The sequence below is a fragment of the Diadema antillarum genome, unplaced genomic scaffold (genome assembly GCF_040938485.1).
Source record: "Diadema antillarum isolate AM-2024a unplaced genomic scaffold, OU_Dant_1.0 seq00002176_RagTag, whole genome shotgun sequence".
Taxonomy (NCBI): Eukaryota; Metazoa; Echinodermata; class Echinoidea; order Diadematoida; family Diadematidae; genus Diadema; species Diadema antillarum.
The window spans coordinates 126,036-145,199 of record NW_027272814.1 but is presented as its reverse complement, the minus strand read 5'-3'; the positions used below and the strand labels follow the sequence as shown (position 1 = coordinate 145,199).

Sequence of the window (19,164 nt, the reverse complement as noted above, 5' to 3'; positions counted from 1 at the left end):
GCCAACAGCTAGAAAGCGATTATCAGATTATCTTCAAACTTATTTTGATAGTCTGTTCACTCTGTCCCCCATTGCCTTAGCCAAGGAGGCTGTGTGCCTGCCAATATAAGTGTCATTCTCATTGCGAAAATTTCCAACTGTGGGTCGCAATCAGGGTCCGTGTCATTTTTGTCGAGCCTACCGGAGGTGAGGGGAGACTAAGGGATCGCCTGCAGCGTCTGTCCGTCCGTCGTCCGTCCGTCCGTCGTCTGTCCGTAACGCTACGAAACCTTCAATAACTCTTTACTCTGGGCTTCAATTGCAATCGATTTGAGGGGAGAGGGGTCATACAAAGTTTCACATTTTACCATATATGACGGTCACCTCAAGGTCAAAGGTCACAGGCAGGGGTCAATGAACTTTAGGGCCTAATGTTAAGTTTTCAATGGCGCGTTTCTATTATGGGTCATAACTTTTGAACCGTAACTCCATTTGTGACCAAACTTGGATGGTAGATGTCCCTTGGGGAGTGGATGGTCACCACAAGGTCAAAGGTCACAAGCAGGGGTCAACGAACTTTTAGAGCCCAATGTTAAGTTTTTATGGCGCGTTTCTATTATGGGTCATAACTTTTGATCCATAACTCCATTTGTGACCAAACTTGGATGGTAGATGTCCCTTGGGGAGTGGATGGTCACCACAAGATCAAAGGTCAAAAGCAGGGGTCAACAAACTTTTCGAGCCCAATGTTAAGTTTTTATGCCGCGTTTCTATTATGGGTCATAACTTTTGATCCATAGGTCTGTTTGTGACTAAACTTGGGTGGTAGATGTCCCTTGGGGAGTGGATGATCACCACAAGGTCAAAGGTCACAAGCAGGCATCAACGAACTTTTAGAGCCCAATGTTAGATTTTTATGGCGCATTTCTATTATGGGTCATAACTTTTGATCCATAAGTCTGTTTGTGACTAAACTTGGATGGTAGATGTCCCTTGGGGAGTGGATGGTCACCACAAGGTCAAAGGTCACAGGCAGGGGTCAACAAACTTTACGGGCCCAATGTTAAGTTTTTATGGCACGTTTCTTTTTTGCCACAAATTTTTACCCTTTTATATCTCTTTTCATCTGTTATATCTCTTTTTTATCTGTTATATCCCATTTGCATAGAATTTCTTGTATGCGAATGGGCGAGACACATTATGGCACTTGCCTTGTGATTCAGTGTTCTCACTGTAAAAAATATTGAAACTTTTTGGGTGGTGATTATTTGCAAAGACCTGACTTCTGCATGTTTTGAATGGTTTGCGTAATCAATGTCACAAAGCCAATTCAATATACCGTGGTGTGCCACATCTGGTTAAAATATAGCAAGGAGTGACACATGTGGTGCATTGGTACATTGTATATTGACATTTTTTGTGGTCACCATTCTTATTGCACATCTTTGTGTCTTTTTGCAAAAAAATAATCATACAAAGTATTGCAATTTGGATGGCGACCCACATCTCACAAAAACAAAAACAAACAAAAAAATTGTTATATCTGTTCTCGCTGTAAACATTTCTAAATTTGGGTCACTATTCTGATTGCGATTCAAAATAACACATTATTTTGAATGCAATGAGATTAGGTTTGCCTCTGTAGGGGAGCTTTTTTAGAGCTGACACAGGAATTGTTTACACCCTCTCCCTGCCAAGGAGGTCATGATTTTTATGATTTGTGTGTGTGTGTGTGTGTGTGTGTGTGTGTGTGTGTGTGTGTGTGTGTCCTTGGTTGTTTGTCTGGCTGTCCGTTTCTGGCATGAATCTCTGTGGGGTAATTTCAACATGTTTCAACATGAAATGATTGTGTATCCCCTAGAAGGAATACCCAGAATACTTGAGTCATGAAATACAGGGCAACCTCACAGCTAGCCTTTCGTCAAGGCCCTATGGTGAAGAGAGCCCAGCTGAGTTTGGTTGCGTGAGGGCCTTTTGAGGTCTGCTTTGCATTCTTTTGTTACAGCCCTTTAGATAACCGACTTTTGCTTCCCGAATTGGGGAGCAAAAATCGGCCAATCTGTGAGTCTGTTTGCCCGAACCCAATCTTCATGCAGCGAATGCATGCCACAAACCTCCACTGGTGGGCAGTGATGCATACGAACAGACCGGACAACGCCAAGTAGACAGAGGATGTGGGGAGCGTGCCGCTCCATTGGTCGACCAGAACCTATTAATATGACTCTTAAGTAGGGTTCATGTGTCATGAACACCAATGTGTGAAGCAGATCTCAAAAGGCCCTCGCACTGTTGCGCTCGGCTGATGGTCTCGTTTCGCTCGCCCGTTATAGCCATCTTACAGTGAGAGGGCCTTGACAAAAGGCTACCTCACAGCAAGATCTATGATAGCATGAAAGGTTTGACCTTGATTCTGGCGATATTCTGGATGTGGCATTCAAGAATGATTAGAGTTACTGTTCAGGAGACACATTCTTATTCTTATTATACACACATCATCATCAGTCGCTTAACATTTTTGAGGAAATTAATAACCTGCCTCTGCCAAAGTCTATGTAAAATCTCTTCAGCATTTCAATAGCTATGTGAATTAATCACTGTGACTGTTTGCAGTATTACTTTCCTGACTGCATGAAGAGTTTTTGTTGCAATTTTGAATAAAGTTACTTTCAGAAAACCAGCTAGTGGGAAGATTAGTGGGTATGCTTAATGTTAAACTTAGGGGTAAAATGGTCAATAAAAACAATAGTAAGTACTTTTGAGTAGATGATGATGTTATGCCCTCAAATTTCAGATTTAGATAGGCCTATCTGATAAAGATTGTAATTCAGAACATCGCACAAACTCAGCATAAACCCAAACCACATACTGTAAAACACGATATTTTCGCGGCATGAAATTTTCGCGAATTGGAGCCAACGGCCTTTTTCGTGGCATGAAATTTTCACAAGTTGCCTCTAACATTCAGTGTGTATAGTGTAGACAAGAATTTTCATGTGCATTTTAATTTCGCGAATCTTGGCTCTCCCGAAATTCGCGAAATTAAAATGCACGCGAGCATTCCTCGTTTTGCAGTAGGCCTATATGATTGTATTATATATTTCGGGTGACCCAAACCACATATTTCAGGCCTACCAAACATTTCAACCCGTACAAGTCTCTCTTGGTCTTTTCTATTTGTGAGCTTTCATATGCTCATTTATTTTCAGTGTCTGCCTATTTGTCTGGTGTAATAGACAGACTTTTTCTCACTTCCATCAGTATGGAGAGAGACAATAAATTTTAATCAAACTTGGTTTGAATTCTCAAGTTATTCAGCTAGACCAAGGGCAACAAGTGCTGCCTTAGTCAAGTACTAAAACAAGACATCGCTTGCTTTCAAGATTCCTTCTCTTAGACAAAGAATATCCACTACCGTACAATGATAGGAACTAGGGGCTTATGTTTCTGTGGTAGTCATACACTTGGTTGTGTGAAGAATATAGGAACATTGTTTCATGGAGTTTCCATGACAACCCTATCTATTCAAAGAGATAGGTACCAGATATGGGAATATTTCCTTTGAAATCAAAGGGGGACCTATTTTCTAAAGGTACTGCACTTGTATATTTTCTGTTTTTGCTGTGCATGTGTAAATTTTTTTGGAGTCTCACGTCTTTAAGCTACGTCTTTTATTGACTGCTGCCTTTGTCCATTATTTTTGTTCCAGGTCTCATGCAGACTGGAAGAAGGTGATTGTGTGATCTTCAATAACAGGAGGATCCTTCATGGCCGCACCCAATTTGAGCTGAATGGTGGGACCAGACTGTTACAGGTAGGCCACTGTAATCATGCTTGTTATGTTTGATTTAATAGCAGGCTATTGGCAGTAGAATAGTTTTTTTTTTCTTTTAAGGTTTAAGCATGTGTCAACGTTTCAAAGCCTCAGAAGTTCTCTGAGAATGAAAGACACTTTGTGAGAGCAAATGTTAACCAGGTATGCTTTTTATTCTAGATGCTTGAGATGTTTATGGAATAAAATTTGCAAAGATAGAAACTGCATAAAATGCCAACTTGGGCATTTAGCTCATGGGGTGGTGTGAGACAAGTGACATACTCTTTCTTCGACATAGATTTTTCCATCTTTATTTGTATGAACATATTATGATCTTCTTTTGTCCTAATAGGAAGAAGTAAATAAAATTTCATAGTATTTGTAAAATTGCCAAACTGTAAGTTGGTTTATGATTTGGAGTAACTGACTGTAGGGACTACATTAAAAGACAAAATTTATCATACAATGTACAGTCTTTACTAATCAAAAGCCACATGTACTCTTAGCTCAGCCTAGGTAATCAAATGCTTGTAAAGTATTGGCTGTATACATTTCAGCCCAGCAAAACGCTGTATATTTTGCCTTGTCAAAGTGGCTATAGAGTGTTTATGATTTATAATCTATCTTTCTTATGTTATAGTGTTTTCTCATTTCCTTTCCTCCTTTTTAGGAGGGGGAGCTTGAAAGAAGTGTAGATAGGTGTAGTACAATAAATTCATGCTTATCCTGTCTGAACTGTAGCATATTGATTATCAATATGGACTGTAATTCATTTATAATGAGGTTGAGGACTATAGATTTGATTTTTAGGCAAAACTTGAATCAAATCATCATCCATATGCAAGTTCACCTTTATATTGAATTCTATGGAGATGTACAAATGACTTGTAATACTGGTGATAAGTTTAAGTCGTGTTATAATTAGATAATTGCAGAAACAGTCAGAAATTATAACTTATAAGAAAACATGAACATGAAAAAAAAAAAAACTGCAAATAAGATAGCACTTATATCTCTACAATTTACTTACCTTGAAATCAATGATCAATAACAAATAATACATGTAAAACAAGCAACAACTAAAAAGAGCATCGGTTTATTTTTGCACCATTTCTTGTCATAGAATGTAGAATATGCAAGAATTTCCAAACCGCAAAAATTCCCATTCTTACTGTAAGTTCTTTTGTCCTAGAATGCTTGGATTGCACTGACAATATTGTGCTTAAAGATTTTGCATGAGGGAATGAATTTGACTACAAAATGAGGTTACAGTTTAGGCGATTTTTTTTTTTTTTTTTTTGGGGGGGGGGGGGGGGGATGAAAGAAAACTGGGCATTTGTAGCCACATGTATTAGTCCATGGGCCAGGCCAGATATTGGTACCATCTGAGGTGGCAAAACCTTTTTGGTGTCATTTTGTTTGTCGGACATAGATATGCTTATCAAGCTATGATAGCATTTCCAAATGAGTAGCTTAGTCATAGTAAATGAATTTTTAACTAATTTGGTCTCGTTGTTATATCCCTATACTTCTGAATCGAAACTAACCGCCATACAAAGAAGAGCACTGTCTTCTGTATGTTCCACGGAGCTGTAAAATGCAGCTCTATGGTATGTTCACAGGTGTTCTGTTGTAAACGCGGTGCGCTTAGTCTTTATTCAAGGCAGCTAAGGGAATATCCAAAGGTTATGATGCCCACAGCGCTTAGTCTTTATTCTAGACGATGAAGGGAATATCCAAAGCGTATGATACAGTGTATGTCCTTTTATCTAAAAACAACAACAACAACAAAAGCAATTCCTCGTGAATTTTACCGTATCTTTCAATTATTTATCATTTTCCGGCGAAAACGCTATGGTGAAAACGCTGATACCACGCCAATGTCGCTTTATTTCCCTCCAACAATGAAAGATAATGCAAAAACAATGTACCGGTACACTACAATACATTATAATAAATAACATTATAAATGAACAGAGTGATTTTTGTTTAAAACTGATGTATTTGTTGATAGGGTGGTATAAAAACAGTATAGATAATCCCTTTTAATTATGAGGAACTTTAGATATGATAACGGTACATTGGTCTAGATAAAGAACTAAGCGCACCGCGTGACAGCTGTGGACATCATAACCCTTTGGATATTCCCTTCGCTGCCCTGAATAAAGACTAAACGCACCGCGTTTACAACAGGACACCCGTGGACATACAGAAGGCAGTGCTCTTCTTTGTATAGCGGTTTAGTTTCGATTCAGAATTATAGGGATATAAATACGAGACCAAATTGGTTAAAAATTCATTTATTATGACTAAGCTACTCATTTGGAAATGCTGTCATAGCTTGATAAGCATATCTATGCCCGACAAACAAAATGGCACCAAAAAGGTTGTGCCACCTCAGATGGTACCAACAACCCATTTTTCGGGTCTTGGCCCATGGACTATATATCTTCTTCATCACAAAACCAAAATGTATTGCAGCATGAAATACATGAGGGGAGAAGTACCAGATATTGTGAGTTATCAGATGAAGAACTTATGGTGGCATCTCTGTTTTGCAAGTGCCAGACTGGGTCGACTGAATGTTGCTTCAGCAGCAAAATGCTGTAACAGATGGATGTAATCTCTATTGCAGCCCGAATGATAACCTCAAGGGCATGTGCAACGTAGGGAATAAAGAACACAACTTAACAGCAGATACAATGTGGCATTAGTACATATGTAGTGAGCACAACAAAGTGTACTTTGGCTATGTAAATGCGAGTAAGGTGAAAAAAGGTTCAAGCGACAGTAAAATGGGTGTTTGGGATCATTGCTGAATACCAGGGAAGGGGGCCCTCAAGGTGATGACCAAATCAACTGATTGTTCAAAGTACAAAATGTCTCTGCTCACAAGCCCATTCATTTTGTTGCCCAAGTCAGAATTGCATTTACAAAGAAAGCAAATAATAGTATGCATTGACAAAAATATGAGGCGTAGAACAGGGGCGACTTTAATCCTGAAGATGTGTGTGAGTGATAAAGGTTTCATTGATAAGATTTAGCAAGAGCTAAGCATTATGCAGCAGGTCAGTGTATTTAACACTATTTTGATGTTTATCTGTTTATTAACCCATTCACTCCATGACTATTGTGATTGCCACTGTTATTGTACATGGCACACCCAGTCCGTGTCAGAAGTGGGTTAATGTTGTTACCAGTCTTCGCATGGTAAGGTGTAGCATTTTTAAAACTGTGAATCATTTGATCTGTTGCGTACTAAATGTAATATTTTGGATTGTCCTGACAAAAGATATATTATATATGTACTTTCTCAAAATGTTACTTTCTAGGTGATGACTTCAGAGGCATCCTTTATCTTGTTTTTCGACACATGCCCACTATTTTTCATAGTCAGCTTTCAAACTTTTCTTCCTCCCAGGCTAATACTGGCATCCCTACAATGACATGAAAATTAAAACCTTGAATGACACACTGTGTGGTGACCAGTTAACTGTGTGTATCACCGTTCCCTCTGTATACCCTTTTCATCCTTCAGATATAATATGCATGTTGGTTTTGCTTTTTTCATGCGACAGTAATTGCTTTAATCTCTCTTTTCTTTGCTGCTGATTAATCCACAAATTCAGTGAGGGTAATTGGGCTCATTATTGTTAATTCTTTATCCACACCAACAATTGCAATAAAACCCATGGGGGAAGGGGTGGTACCTGAATTGACCCTCTATTCTCCCTTCTCACCCCCCCCCCCCCCATGCTTGCAAGCGCGCACACACACACATACACACACATACACACACAGAAATAAAGTTTTTTGGTCCTTGCATTGACAACCCTGGATGAATTGGGGATTCCCCAGTCATTTCCTGCACTGCGCAGTGTGAGAACGAGCTGCTTAATCTATGTTTGCCGGTGCTTACCATCTGCTCATATCAGTGAGTGATACATTTGCAAGTCAGCAGCTGATACCCGGTGCTTATTTTGATTGAGGTGATCAGGTGCTTGAACATTGAACATTCTGTTCACCACAAGAATAGATATTTTGTGTTGCCAATGCAGGGTAGTGGGAATTCAAAGTGCACTGAAGCTGGTAGATCAAATTGTCATGAGGATTTAGTCTGAACAGGGAGCTGGTTTGAATGTAATTTATGTCTAATGGCTGAAGTTTAGATTGATTATAGCTGTGGGGTTTGTAGATTCTCCTTTAAGTGCTTCAATGAAGAAAGGCTGATTCAACAAACTTCAAGGAAGGAACCTTCTCACATATTCCTGCATGGATTCTTTCTACTCAAATAATAATTGTAGCTTATACTGTAAAACGCAATATTTTTGTGGCTTGAAATTTTCGCGAATTGCAAGGAGCCGATAACCTTTTTCGCAGCATGAAATTTTTACGAGTTGCCTCTAACATGCAATGCGTATAGCATAGACAAGAACTTTCACGTACATTATAATTTTGCAAATCTTGGCTCTCGCGAATTTCGCGAAATTAAAATGCATGCGAAGATTCTTTGTTTTACAGTATTGGGCAGGGTTGTAGAGCATCAACATGAATATCCAACAGCATTGACCACCCTAACCCCTCCCACACACTCACACTGAAAGGACCTTGGGTGGTGTTTTGAAAATCTTCCTAAGTTTCTTCCTATGTCAGAAAGTTAGGAAGTGCCTAGGAAAGACCGAATTGGTATTCTGAAATGTCTTTCTAGGAACTTCCCTTTTACATGCAAATTAGGTCATCCTTATCCCCACCCAATGATTTTTTTCTTTTGCCAATATGAAACGTCATATCTTAATGCAAATCAGGTCATTCTTATCCCCACCCAATGTTCTTTCATAAGCTATATGGAACGTCATATCATGAGGAACCAACCAATCACAATCATATATTATTACATGTATGTTATAAGGTTAAATAAAAGTGTTGTCCGTACTCACGCTTTATGCGCTGGCAAGTCCTATTTTTCATGCCCATTTCGCGCATATAAAGTGCTTATTGCACGCAGTCTATGACAAGCGTCCATCACAAAGTTTTGCATCTTATCGCTACAGGGTATACAGTATCTAACAACATACTTAGGACAGGGTTGGGGCTTTCCTAATAATCTTCGTAGTGCATTCTAGAATACCAACTTCTTCCTAAGTCAGAAATTCGTATATCTTCTCATGATTCATCCTCATTTGCATATATGCCTTAGTTTCTTCCCAACTTTAGAAAACAATTTAGGAAGAACCTAAGGAAGAAACTACGGAAGATTTCAGAATACCACTTAGGAAAAAATCCTGACTTATGAAAAAAAAAAAAATCTTCTTTGGAAAGATTTCAGAATACCACCCCTAGTATCTAATGCATATCTTGCTGTTTTTATAATATATAAATTTTCCCTGAGAGTCCCTCCTTTTCTTTGTTTCTCCATCCAGGGCTGTTATGTCAACGTCGATGACTTCAGGAGCAAGGTCCAGTACCTTCATGAAAAGAGAGGATTGGGTCAGATGGCAAAGCGTGTCGGCAACCAGTGCCAGCTGTGAGAGAAATCCAGTGGGGTGTTTGAACCGAGCACCTACACAGGCTTCCGTCTCTGTCTTGGGGTGATGGCAAACCTGCCACCCGAATATCATTATGTTACTTGACAAAAGTGTAAAACTTGCCTTTAAATGATGATCTCCCCTGCCTGTTTCAACATTTTATGCCAACAAAGAGATCTTGTATCAAATTATCAATGAATGAATGAATACGGTGCACTCCCGTTATAACGAACACAGTTATAAAAAAAATCTGGTTACAACAAAGTTAAAATTCAGGCTGCAACATCATCCACCCTATGTATTTTTATTTTTCATTTTGTTTGGTTATAACGAAACTTCAATATAACAAAAGAAAACTGCCGCCCCTGAGGACTTTGTTATAACGGGAGTCCATTGTAGTTAATACAATGTATGTATATCTATGTTTATTTGGAAGTTTTATGCATGTATATGTAGGTATGTAAGAATATGCTGTGAGGGATTTTATTACTCTCCAGTCTTAATATGTCCGGCTCATGCAATGTTAACTCTGTATATTTGCCTACATTTGATATTGTATGCTCCTGGAGTTGTGTTTGGGAATGTTTGTTACACAGTCATTATATGCTTGCAGACTTTTAACCTTTTGTGTGCTTTTAGTGCTGATTGGCACAAAGTACCCCATAGCGTTGCACTCATTTTTGCAAAGTCCATAGCACAGAAAGAGTTTAAAGCATTTCTCTCTGTAGGTACATGATGGAGACTTTCATTGCAACTCTTAATAAACCTTCTGTTGTTCATGGCCAAATATTCTTGAAATCATTGATGGCATGGCTGGGATAGTATTTACAGTAAAAGCTGATATTTTTGCATACAGATATTTGCACATATGAGGAGGAGGTCATGGACAATTTCTTGCGATGTTTTCGCAGTTCAACACCGCAGCTATACTAGTTCATATGCTAGCATGCACATTGGACTCCAACTTCAGTAATGATAAACAACTTTCTCTCAGGCTTTGCAGAGTAAAGCTATAATATGTGCCTAGCTGTGAAGGAATTTGTATGTTAATAATAATAATAATTAGACAAATTTGTATAGCGCAGCTACTATGTAAATATACTCTACTGCGCTGTGATGTAACAGAGCTCCTAATATTGTCACTGATTGGCTGCTATGTATCCCTAACATCGGTCATTGTGTGCCTCATCAGTATTGAAATGCAATACATATATATACAGCTTGTATTCTACAGAAAGGGTATGTGCGACCCTGCAATACAGAACTTACAAGGTGAAGGATAGGGTGATTTGCTTGTAGACCTGAAAGTATGCATTCAGGGTCAACTTGGATAGGTAAAGATTTAAAGGTAAGATGTAGTCGGTATACCAACTTTTATTATTGATCTCAGAAACAACTCGTCATCCCAGCAAATCGCGTCAGCCAGGTAAATTTCTTGGTAGCCTCTTTCGATATATTGCAAGCAGATATGAAATGGTGCAAGACGGGTTCTCAAACCTTTACCAGAACTATGTTTTCACTTTAAACTTAGTTCAAGGAAGATAAAAACTCAACACATTTGTGACAAAGATGTCATTTGAATTTTTTGACAATTATGTGAAACTGTCCACTCACATTGTCAAGACGTACTCTCGACCTATTTGGTGAACCATGCAAATTGGCAGAGGCATATCAGTCACCATTGCTAGTAAAAAATTCAAATCTAATATTACATCTGTGCAAACCGTGATTATATTTTTAATCATTTCTTTTGTTTGCTTATCTTAATTATCTATTGTGTGTGATTTTTTTTTTGTTTTGTAATCATGCTATGCAATTTATTAGATAAGATACATATAGCATTTTACATATACTCATCAGATATAAATTTTTGTGTGGTATCAGCAATCATTAACTTTGTAAACTTTTGTGAGCTACCCGTTCTTTCTTTGTTTCATTTTGTTCGCACCAATGAAGATGTAGCTTGTAAAGAGAGATACCCAGGCTTAAATTCTTGAGCATCAAATTCCACTTCTGTGTGATCAATCTTCATTGATGATAATGTACAATATGTACTGTCTATTTGTGAACTTTTGTTATTTAGCAATATATTATGAGATTATGAAGATTTGTAATGCTATAGTTGCTTGGTGCAAAACTTCTAATGAAGGGAGGATATTGTATTTCTGTAAACCTTCCCAGAAAGAATGTTTTAGCATTTCTCCTCACTGCAGTGAGATGTAGAGTATATTTCTAATTGTACTACATGTACAATGTATTGGGAAAGAGGGATATGTACACAAAGGTGCTAAATAAATTGACATGTATGTCCATCTAATGGCTAACAGCAGTCATACAATTTGAACATTTGTTTACTTTTTTTCGGTGATGTCTGCTTCCTTGATGTTTCAATGATGTGTCATGTATGTTTTACTTCTCTCATTCAAGATACAGTATCACGAGATGAAATCAGCTTTATAACAAAATTTTGTTGCAACGAAGTAAAAATTCAGGTCCCCAAATCATGGCGCTAGAGTCACTTCCATGTATACAACGAAAATGGTTGTAACGAAATTCTCGTTATAACAAAGTCATTTCCGAGTGCCATTGACCAAGAAAGAAACAAAAGAAATTTTCCCGTTATATCAAAATGCATAGATCGCTTGCGAAATAATATTTTATAGCAGAACAATCATTTAAAGAACGTCTATGCGTTCGCTCCCTGTGTAAGTACCATTTCCAATGAGAATTTACATTATTTGTGTAGCCAAAATTAAACGAAGTTATTTAGTTCGCTTTCCGGATCACACGAGTACCCTATGTATACCTAGATGTTCGTTAATTCTGAAAATAAAATAGCGTTCATTATTACGAACATTTCTGGTGTTATTCCGAACGTTCGTTAATCCGAAAATGGCATAAATCCGAAAATTTTGTAATCGGAAAATGAAATCATATCGGTTTCTTTAAGCCGAAAGTGAAAAAAAAAAATGTGAGAGAGAGAGACGAGTACTAACAAACATTTGGAATTTCATTCCTCATATCGTTTTTGGATTGTTGAATCTTTGGAATAACAAACTTTTTTTTTTTCATTTTTGGATTATCTAACCTGCGAAATAACGAACCCTATTTCACTTTCGGAATTACGAACCGACGTAAGAACGAACCTTTGGAATAAACGATCTTATTTCATTTTCGCATCAACGAATCCTCGGAATAACGAACCTTACTTCATTTTCGGATTAACGAACCTTCGGAAGAACGAGTCTCGGGGGAATTACAAATCTTCGGAATAACGAACCTTTGGAATAACGAACTGTGACCGAATCCTAAACCATCAAATTTCGTACATGATGTGTTTTCAAACTGAGCATGAGAGTACATAATAGATAACTTCATGCTCTATCTCAAATGTAAAATAAATTAATGAGATAGCATCTCGTTTAACATTTCTTTTGAGCGCATGATGACTGTTCAGGAAACAAGATACCCACACGCACTGTTTGCGTGTTTTCGTCAGAAAAAAAAAATGATTCAACAAAATGAAAAGTGCATGCCGGTCCCGATCAGACTTTGTTATAACGCAAGTGTACTGTATTGCATTGTCCGTCTGGCGTCCGGCGTTATTGGGTGTCTGTCATTCATAATGACAACTTTTCTTGTTACTTCTATATTACAGTACATGTATTTATATTTCCATGTCCAAACATGTTGAGGATTCACTTATTGGCTCCACGAAGAAATGAAGAAAATAAACTGGAACCGTAATGCATTTTTACCAATAAAGAATTGTTTATTCGACTTGAATTTTCAGCGGCCTCCGCCTTCTTTGTCAAGACTCCTGAAGAAAGCGGAGGCCGCTGAGAATTTGAGTCGAATGAACTCATTCTTTATTGGCGAAAAATACATTACCAGTTTATTTCTTCATTTATATTTCTATACTATTTCTTTATTTCCATTTTCCTTTTGAAAACTGGTGTCTGGATTTTGACCCAACTTGGCATAAAGGGCGGCGTGAAAAGATGAATAGACTATATAATGCCCCGTTGGGAGCCCCCTAAGATGGGGTACGAATAGGGCTTACCCCAAATTAGCTTATTTTCACAATTTGGGCATTGTCATCTTCTTAAGAACGGGTTTCTGAATTTTTGACCAAATTTAGTAAGAATCACCAATGTGAGAGGGAATGAAAAGAAAGCTCATACAGACGGCGTGATGCCACGGCTAATGTGGCTCCCTATGATAAGGTAGGACACACATTCGGGTGCTGTGCGTTGTTCCAAAGGTTCCCTGTTCCGAAGGTTCGTTATTCCGAAGGTTCGTTAATCCGAAACACACATATTCCCTTTACCTACAGGTTCTTTAATCCGAAAATGAAAAAGGGTCCGTTAATCCGAGCATTATTTTGTGGCGTTATTCCGAAGGCTCGTTATTCCGGAGATTCGTTAATCCGAAAATGAAATTCGGAATAACGATCCTTCGGAATAACGAATCTTCGGACTAAAGAGCCTTCGGAATAACGAACCTTCGGAATAACGAGCTGTAACCCACAAATTCTCTAAATGCGCCGATTGTATTTTTTTTTTTGACAATCTCATCTCTTCAAAGCCGCATTTTAGACCTAATGAGATAACCTTACCCAAGAGGGATTACAGTTTGCATGTGCACAATGAATGGTGATGGTTCCTCAAAGGGAAAGAGGGCGACCGCGCCCTGCCGAGATGTCCCAAATTAGGGGATGTTGCCTAAAGGGCAAACCCTGAATCTCATGATATTTGAAGAGTTTGCCCAGAGTACAGTTTCTGTGAAATGCGCTGCTCAGATGAGCATCTCTTGCTTGGTGCCATAGTTCAGTTGCTTAAAGGGTGTGTACAGTTCTGGTCGGGGTGAGGATTTAGCTTTTAACGTTTTGCGAGATATTCAGAAACCATTCTATGAGATGTCAAAGAGCATGCAATTCTAAGGGGTATCAAAAGTTTATTTCATGAAAATCGGTTTTGAAATGGCTGAGATATCCAAAAACAAGGTGAAACAAAGAGATCCTAATAAAGGTGGGGCATGTCGCCTTTTATTATTATCACTTTTGGGTAAATCTCAGCCATTTGAAAACCAATTTTCATCAAATAAACGTTGAATCCTTCTTAAAATCACATGCTCTTTCATATTTCATAAGAGGTTTCTCATTATCTCACTTAAGAATGTTCAAAACATGAATCCCCACCTCAACCACTACTGTACAGTCCCTTTAATTAGAACCCGCCTATATCTCTCAAAATGTTATAATAGGTGACTTATGTGTTGATAGTTGCTTTATTCGAGACCTATTGCATGTTAAAGTTTTTACATAATACAACTGTACAGTGTATATTATAGGTAGTTCTGTTGCAGTTGTATATGCCTCGATCCCCCTCGGGTGCCTGAGGCATTCTGTTTCCAGGTTTTTGTCTGTCTCGGATCTGTCCACTCCTCCAAGATCTCTTAATCAGAATAAGAAAAAGAGTCACGTGAATTTCCCTCTGTATGCCCACATGGTCCAGCCCAGGGTGCATGCTACATGAAGTGCTATATGTAGGGCCTATTGATTAAATTTTAATTTTTAATCAAGTTTCTTTTGATACAGATCTGTCGAGGTAGTCACGCTCAAAAGCCATCACGCCGCAGTAAGTGTCGGAAAGGTGAACGGAAAGTTGTTAAGCCGCCAGCGATAAAACCCCAGGCAAGCGCCAGGGAAAGTGCCTTTGGAGACCCTTCCGAATTCCGTTACTTCCAACTTGAATTATCCCCAGTTGTTTGTTACCACCACAGTCAGCAGAACTGTATTCGACGGTTATCATAATTATACATAGCATTCTGACGGCCAATGGACGATTAGCAGTGATAATCGAAGTGACCAGCTGAATTTGAGTGTTGGTTTCCTAGTTGGTTTTAGCAGGGAGGTGGGGAGAGACTCTTCTCACCTCCCTGGTTTTAGCCAGTATGTAGGAGGAATGCGCTGGTTGAGGCTGGTATACCATGGCTCATGAATGATAATCGCATGTGGTACAGAGTTGATCACAATCAAAGAGATTATACCTATAGAGTAAGTATGGTTGGGTGTCCATAATACCGGACACCTAACGTTTTTCTATCAATAGAAACGTGAAAAATCTCACAATTGGCCTGAAATTTTACTCACGTGTGGAGAAAATACTCCGTATTCACAAGCGCGCACTGAAAATGCGATCTGAGGTACGCGCTCTTAGATGGCGGCTTCGAACGCGTGGGGTGTCATTTTTTCCGCACTCAGTTGCCCTGCTCATTTCCACCGACCACCCTGAGAATACGTATAAAGGGCACTTAAATGCGTTTTTTCGACAGGCCGCTGTTTTTTTCTAGCCGTCATTTTTTTCCCAATAATATCTGAATATATTTTGAATCCTTCGATATTACTTTTGAAGGACCGTTTGATGAATTTGAATTGATTTTCATAAGGAAACTTCATCGTAATTGAAATAAATTAGATGAGTCGGTTTGTTTTTTCACATTCATTTCTCGTTTCTGCATCAACTCGTACGGTCGTAGCGGGCGACAAAATGTTTATGTCATGTGTATGTGTAACGTGTGTGCTCGATCGTACAAGCGGCGGTGACAATTTTGCGGTCAAAATCGTCAAATTTATTACGGAAGGATACTCTACATCTAACAACGAGTCAGCAAAGGTAGGCCTAGTTATAATATATGTAACGTTAGTTACACGATAAACCTTATTCGATTTTGCTAAATTTCGGTAATTTAGAGGGAATACTTAGTTGTTTTCGCCACATTTTACTCGGTAGCGTAGCCAAGTGAATAATCGAACACCGTTGCGCGTAGTCCCATGCGTACATTTTCTTTCTGTACGCGCAATGCCATTATAATGCGCGGCCGGTCGTTATGGACCCGGTCGGTAGGTTGGACACCTACCATACTCGCCATACGCGTGCGTACAAATAGTGCGTCCAAAATTGAAGAGGGAGCGCACACTCAGCTCCTGGCGCTGGATCTAAGTCTACGTTCAAGTCATATCTTCTCATATCATATCTGGAATGATATGTTATTCTTCATTACACATTTTTATTTTCAGAATCACAATGTGGTTAATTGTTTACATATTAGTTTCTACGATGATATCATATTATTTGAACCATTTGGTAGAGTCCAGACCTTTTTGTTGTTCGCAAAATAAATAGTGGGAACTTGGGTGTAGACTAGACAGTACTTGAGCATTATGACGTTTGTTTCGCGTACATTCCCACTCACGCCATAAAATCAAACAACATCAACACCATTATGACGCTTAAACATGACCATTGTGACGTCACAATAAAACAACGCAAGGTCACTGCGCCGAATATTCAAGTCGAGCGCATTAAACAGTGCTGCCATCTGTCTGTTCAAATTGGTCATTTCGAAGTAGAACGACTCGAACAATACACAAGGAAGGAGAACGTGAAAATCTACGGTCTGAAGGAGGAGCAGGGTGAAAATACGACAGGAGTGGTGCTAGACCTAGCGAAGCAAATGGGAGTAGACATCAAGGCCACGGATTTGAGCATCTGCCATCGATTGGGCTCAACATCGGCGGATGACCATCAAAGGAAGAAAGCGCGCACCGTCATCGCTCGTTTCACCAGGCGTGAGGCAAAGGCAACCTTCATGCGAGCCAAGAAAGGTCTAAGAAAGAGAGAGGATCTGAAACATGTTTACATCAACGACGACCTCACCCGTCTCAGGAGCAAAGTCGTCCAAGAGATGAGGAAGGACACAGGCATACTACGCGTCTGGACAATCGATGGAAAGATCCATTACATCAGTACGTCCGATGGGAGACAGAGCATCAGAGTTCTAGATTCGCTGGACAACCTCCATGACATCGGATGGGACGAGGACCGCATCAAGAAGTTGGGGGTTTACCTTGACATCTAGGAACTCGCGGCACATGCCTGCTCCGATGACCATAAATATCATTGCTCATCGATTTCAAGGCTGAAGATTGCAGGGCTAAATGTTTGCGGTATTTCTAAGAAATGTGATTATGGCTTCCTACAAGATTTTGTCAAAAAGCATGATATCATTTGTCTCAGTGAAACTAAAACCGATTTGAATTATTCTGAGTATTTTCCTGGGTATCAATATGTGACGGCCCAGAAAAGAAACGTCTCTATCCCCCTCAGTGGGACTCATGGGTTAGCAATAATTGTTTCTGAGAGATTCAAGGGCTGTTATGAAATTTTGAATCAGACTCAGTCTGATTCTATTTTGTGGATTAAACTCGACTTTTCTGGATTCTCTATTTTGATTGGCTCAGTGTATATTCCGCATGAAGGGTCAAAGTACTATACTGACGATATTTTTGACATAATCTTAAATGATTGTACGACTCTGCGGGCTAAATACGATCTCCCGTTTTTGTTGGTAGGAGACTTCAATGCCAGAACAGGGATACTTGGTGATTTTCTTACAGTGGAAGATGATATTCAAAATGAAATTGGTTTGTCATTCATATCCGAGAATATAACTGATTCTCAATCTGAACTTGAATTGCTTGGTATTTGTACTAAAAGGTTCAACAATGATCATCATGTTAATAATAACGGTCATAGATTATTAGATCTTTGCAAAAGTATGGATATACATATAGTGAATGGCAGATTCGGTGATGATTTCGGTATTGGTCGTTTAACGTGTGGCAGTGCCAGTACTGTTGATTATGCTTTGGCATCTCCCGAAGTGTTCACAAAAATTGAAAATTTCTCCATCGGTACTTTTGATAAATTTCTATCAGACAAACACTGTCCGATTTCACTCGAAATTGTCAATAAATTTGCTCATGCTGTAGAAAGATCTACTGAAAATTATAATGTTTTTAGAACAGACGTAGGTAATTGTAATGATGAAAAGTCAATCAAGATCAAATGGGAGGATAAGAAAAGAAATATATTCGTTCAAAATTTTGATGATGCAGAAATACTTGCATCAATAGATTACTTAGAGACACTTGCTAAAGGAAACATCTCTCAAAGTGAAATTGATAAGATCACTGGTAATCTACGTAATATCTATTTAGATGCTGCAGATGCGTGTAATATGGTTATTGAGTCTAAAGCAAAGAATTTCAAGGCACGCCGAAACAAATTTCACGCAAATTCTTGGTTTGATAAGGAATGTTCTGATGCAAGAAAAGATTTTATACGAGCAAGAAATGTCTTCCGTCGAACTAAAACTGATCAGAGTGAGAGTGAAATGAAACGTAAAAGTAAGCTGTACAAAAATGTTATCCGTTTAAAGAAGCAAAATCATACCTGGCAATTAAATTCAGCGTTAAGGAATTTAAAAAGTTCAAATCCGAAAGATTATTGGAAACTGATTAATAGGAAGAATAGATACTGTGAAACATCTCAAGAACTATCATCGCATGATTTTTATGATCATTTTAAAAGTTTGGGTAGTGGTAACGTACGATCTTATGATGCTGGTATTGAAGCACTGCTTCATGATATGTCAAACGAAGAATTAGACAGAGAGATTGAAATATCGGAAGTTGTCAATCAAATGAAACGACTTAAGAATAACAAGGCACCAGGCCTTGATTTGATTTTAAATGAACTTCTGAAGAATAGTTCAAAAAATCTGGTCAAGTTGATAACCAAATTGTTTAATCTTATATTCGACAGTGGCATTGTCCCAACAGATTGGGTAAACGGTTTGATAAAACCATTGTATAAAGGGAAGGGCTCACGAGATTGTGTTGACAACTACAGAGGTATTACATTATTGAGCTGTGTTGGGAAGCTATTCACGGCAGTATTAAATGATAGAGTAACTTTGTTTGTAGAATCACAATGCCTGTTA

At 38.6% G+C, this 19,164-nt stretch overlaps 1 protein-coding gene across 1 annotated transcript in view; it reads left to right on the top strand.

Moving 5' to 3' along the window:
- The window catches only part of LOC139714152 (2-(trimethylamino)ethylphosphonate dioxygenase-like), an 85,773-nt gene extending 75,588 nt beyond the window's left edge, over window positions 1–10,185 (top strand). The window contains exons 14-15 of the mRNA XM_071625871.1: window positions 3,686–3,790; window positions 9,211–10,185. Coding sequence (XP_071481972.1) covers window positions 3,686–3,790; window positions 9,211–9,318 — 213 coding nt within the window. The 3' untranslated portion in view covers window positions 9,319–10,185. The remainder of the gene's footprint in view (window positions 1–3,685; window positions 3,791–9,210) is intronic.
- The last annotated feature ends 8,979 nt before the right edge of the window (window positions 10,186–19,164 follow it).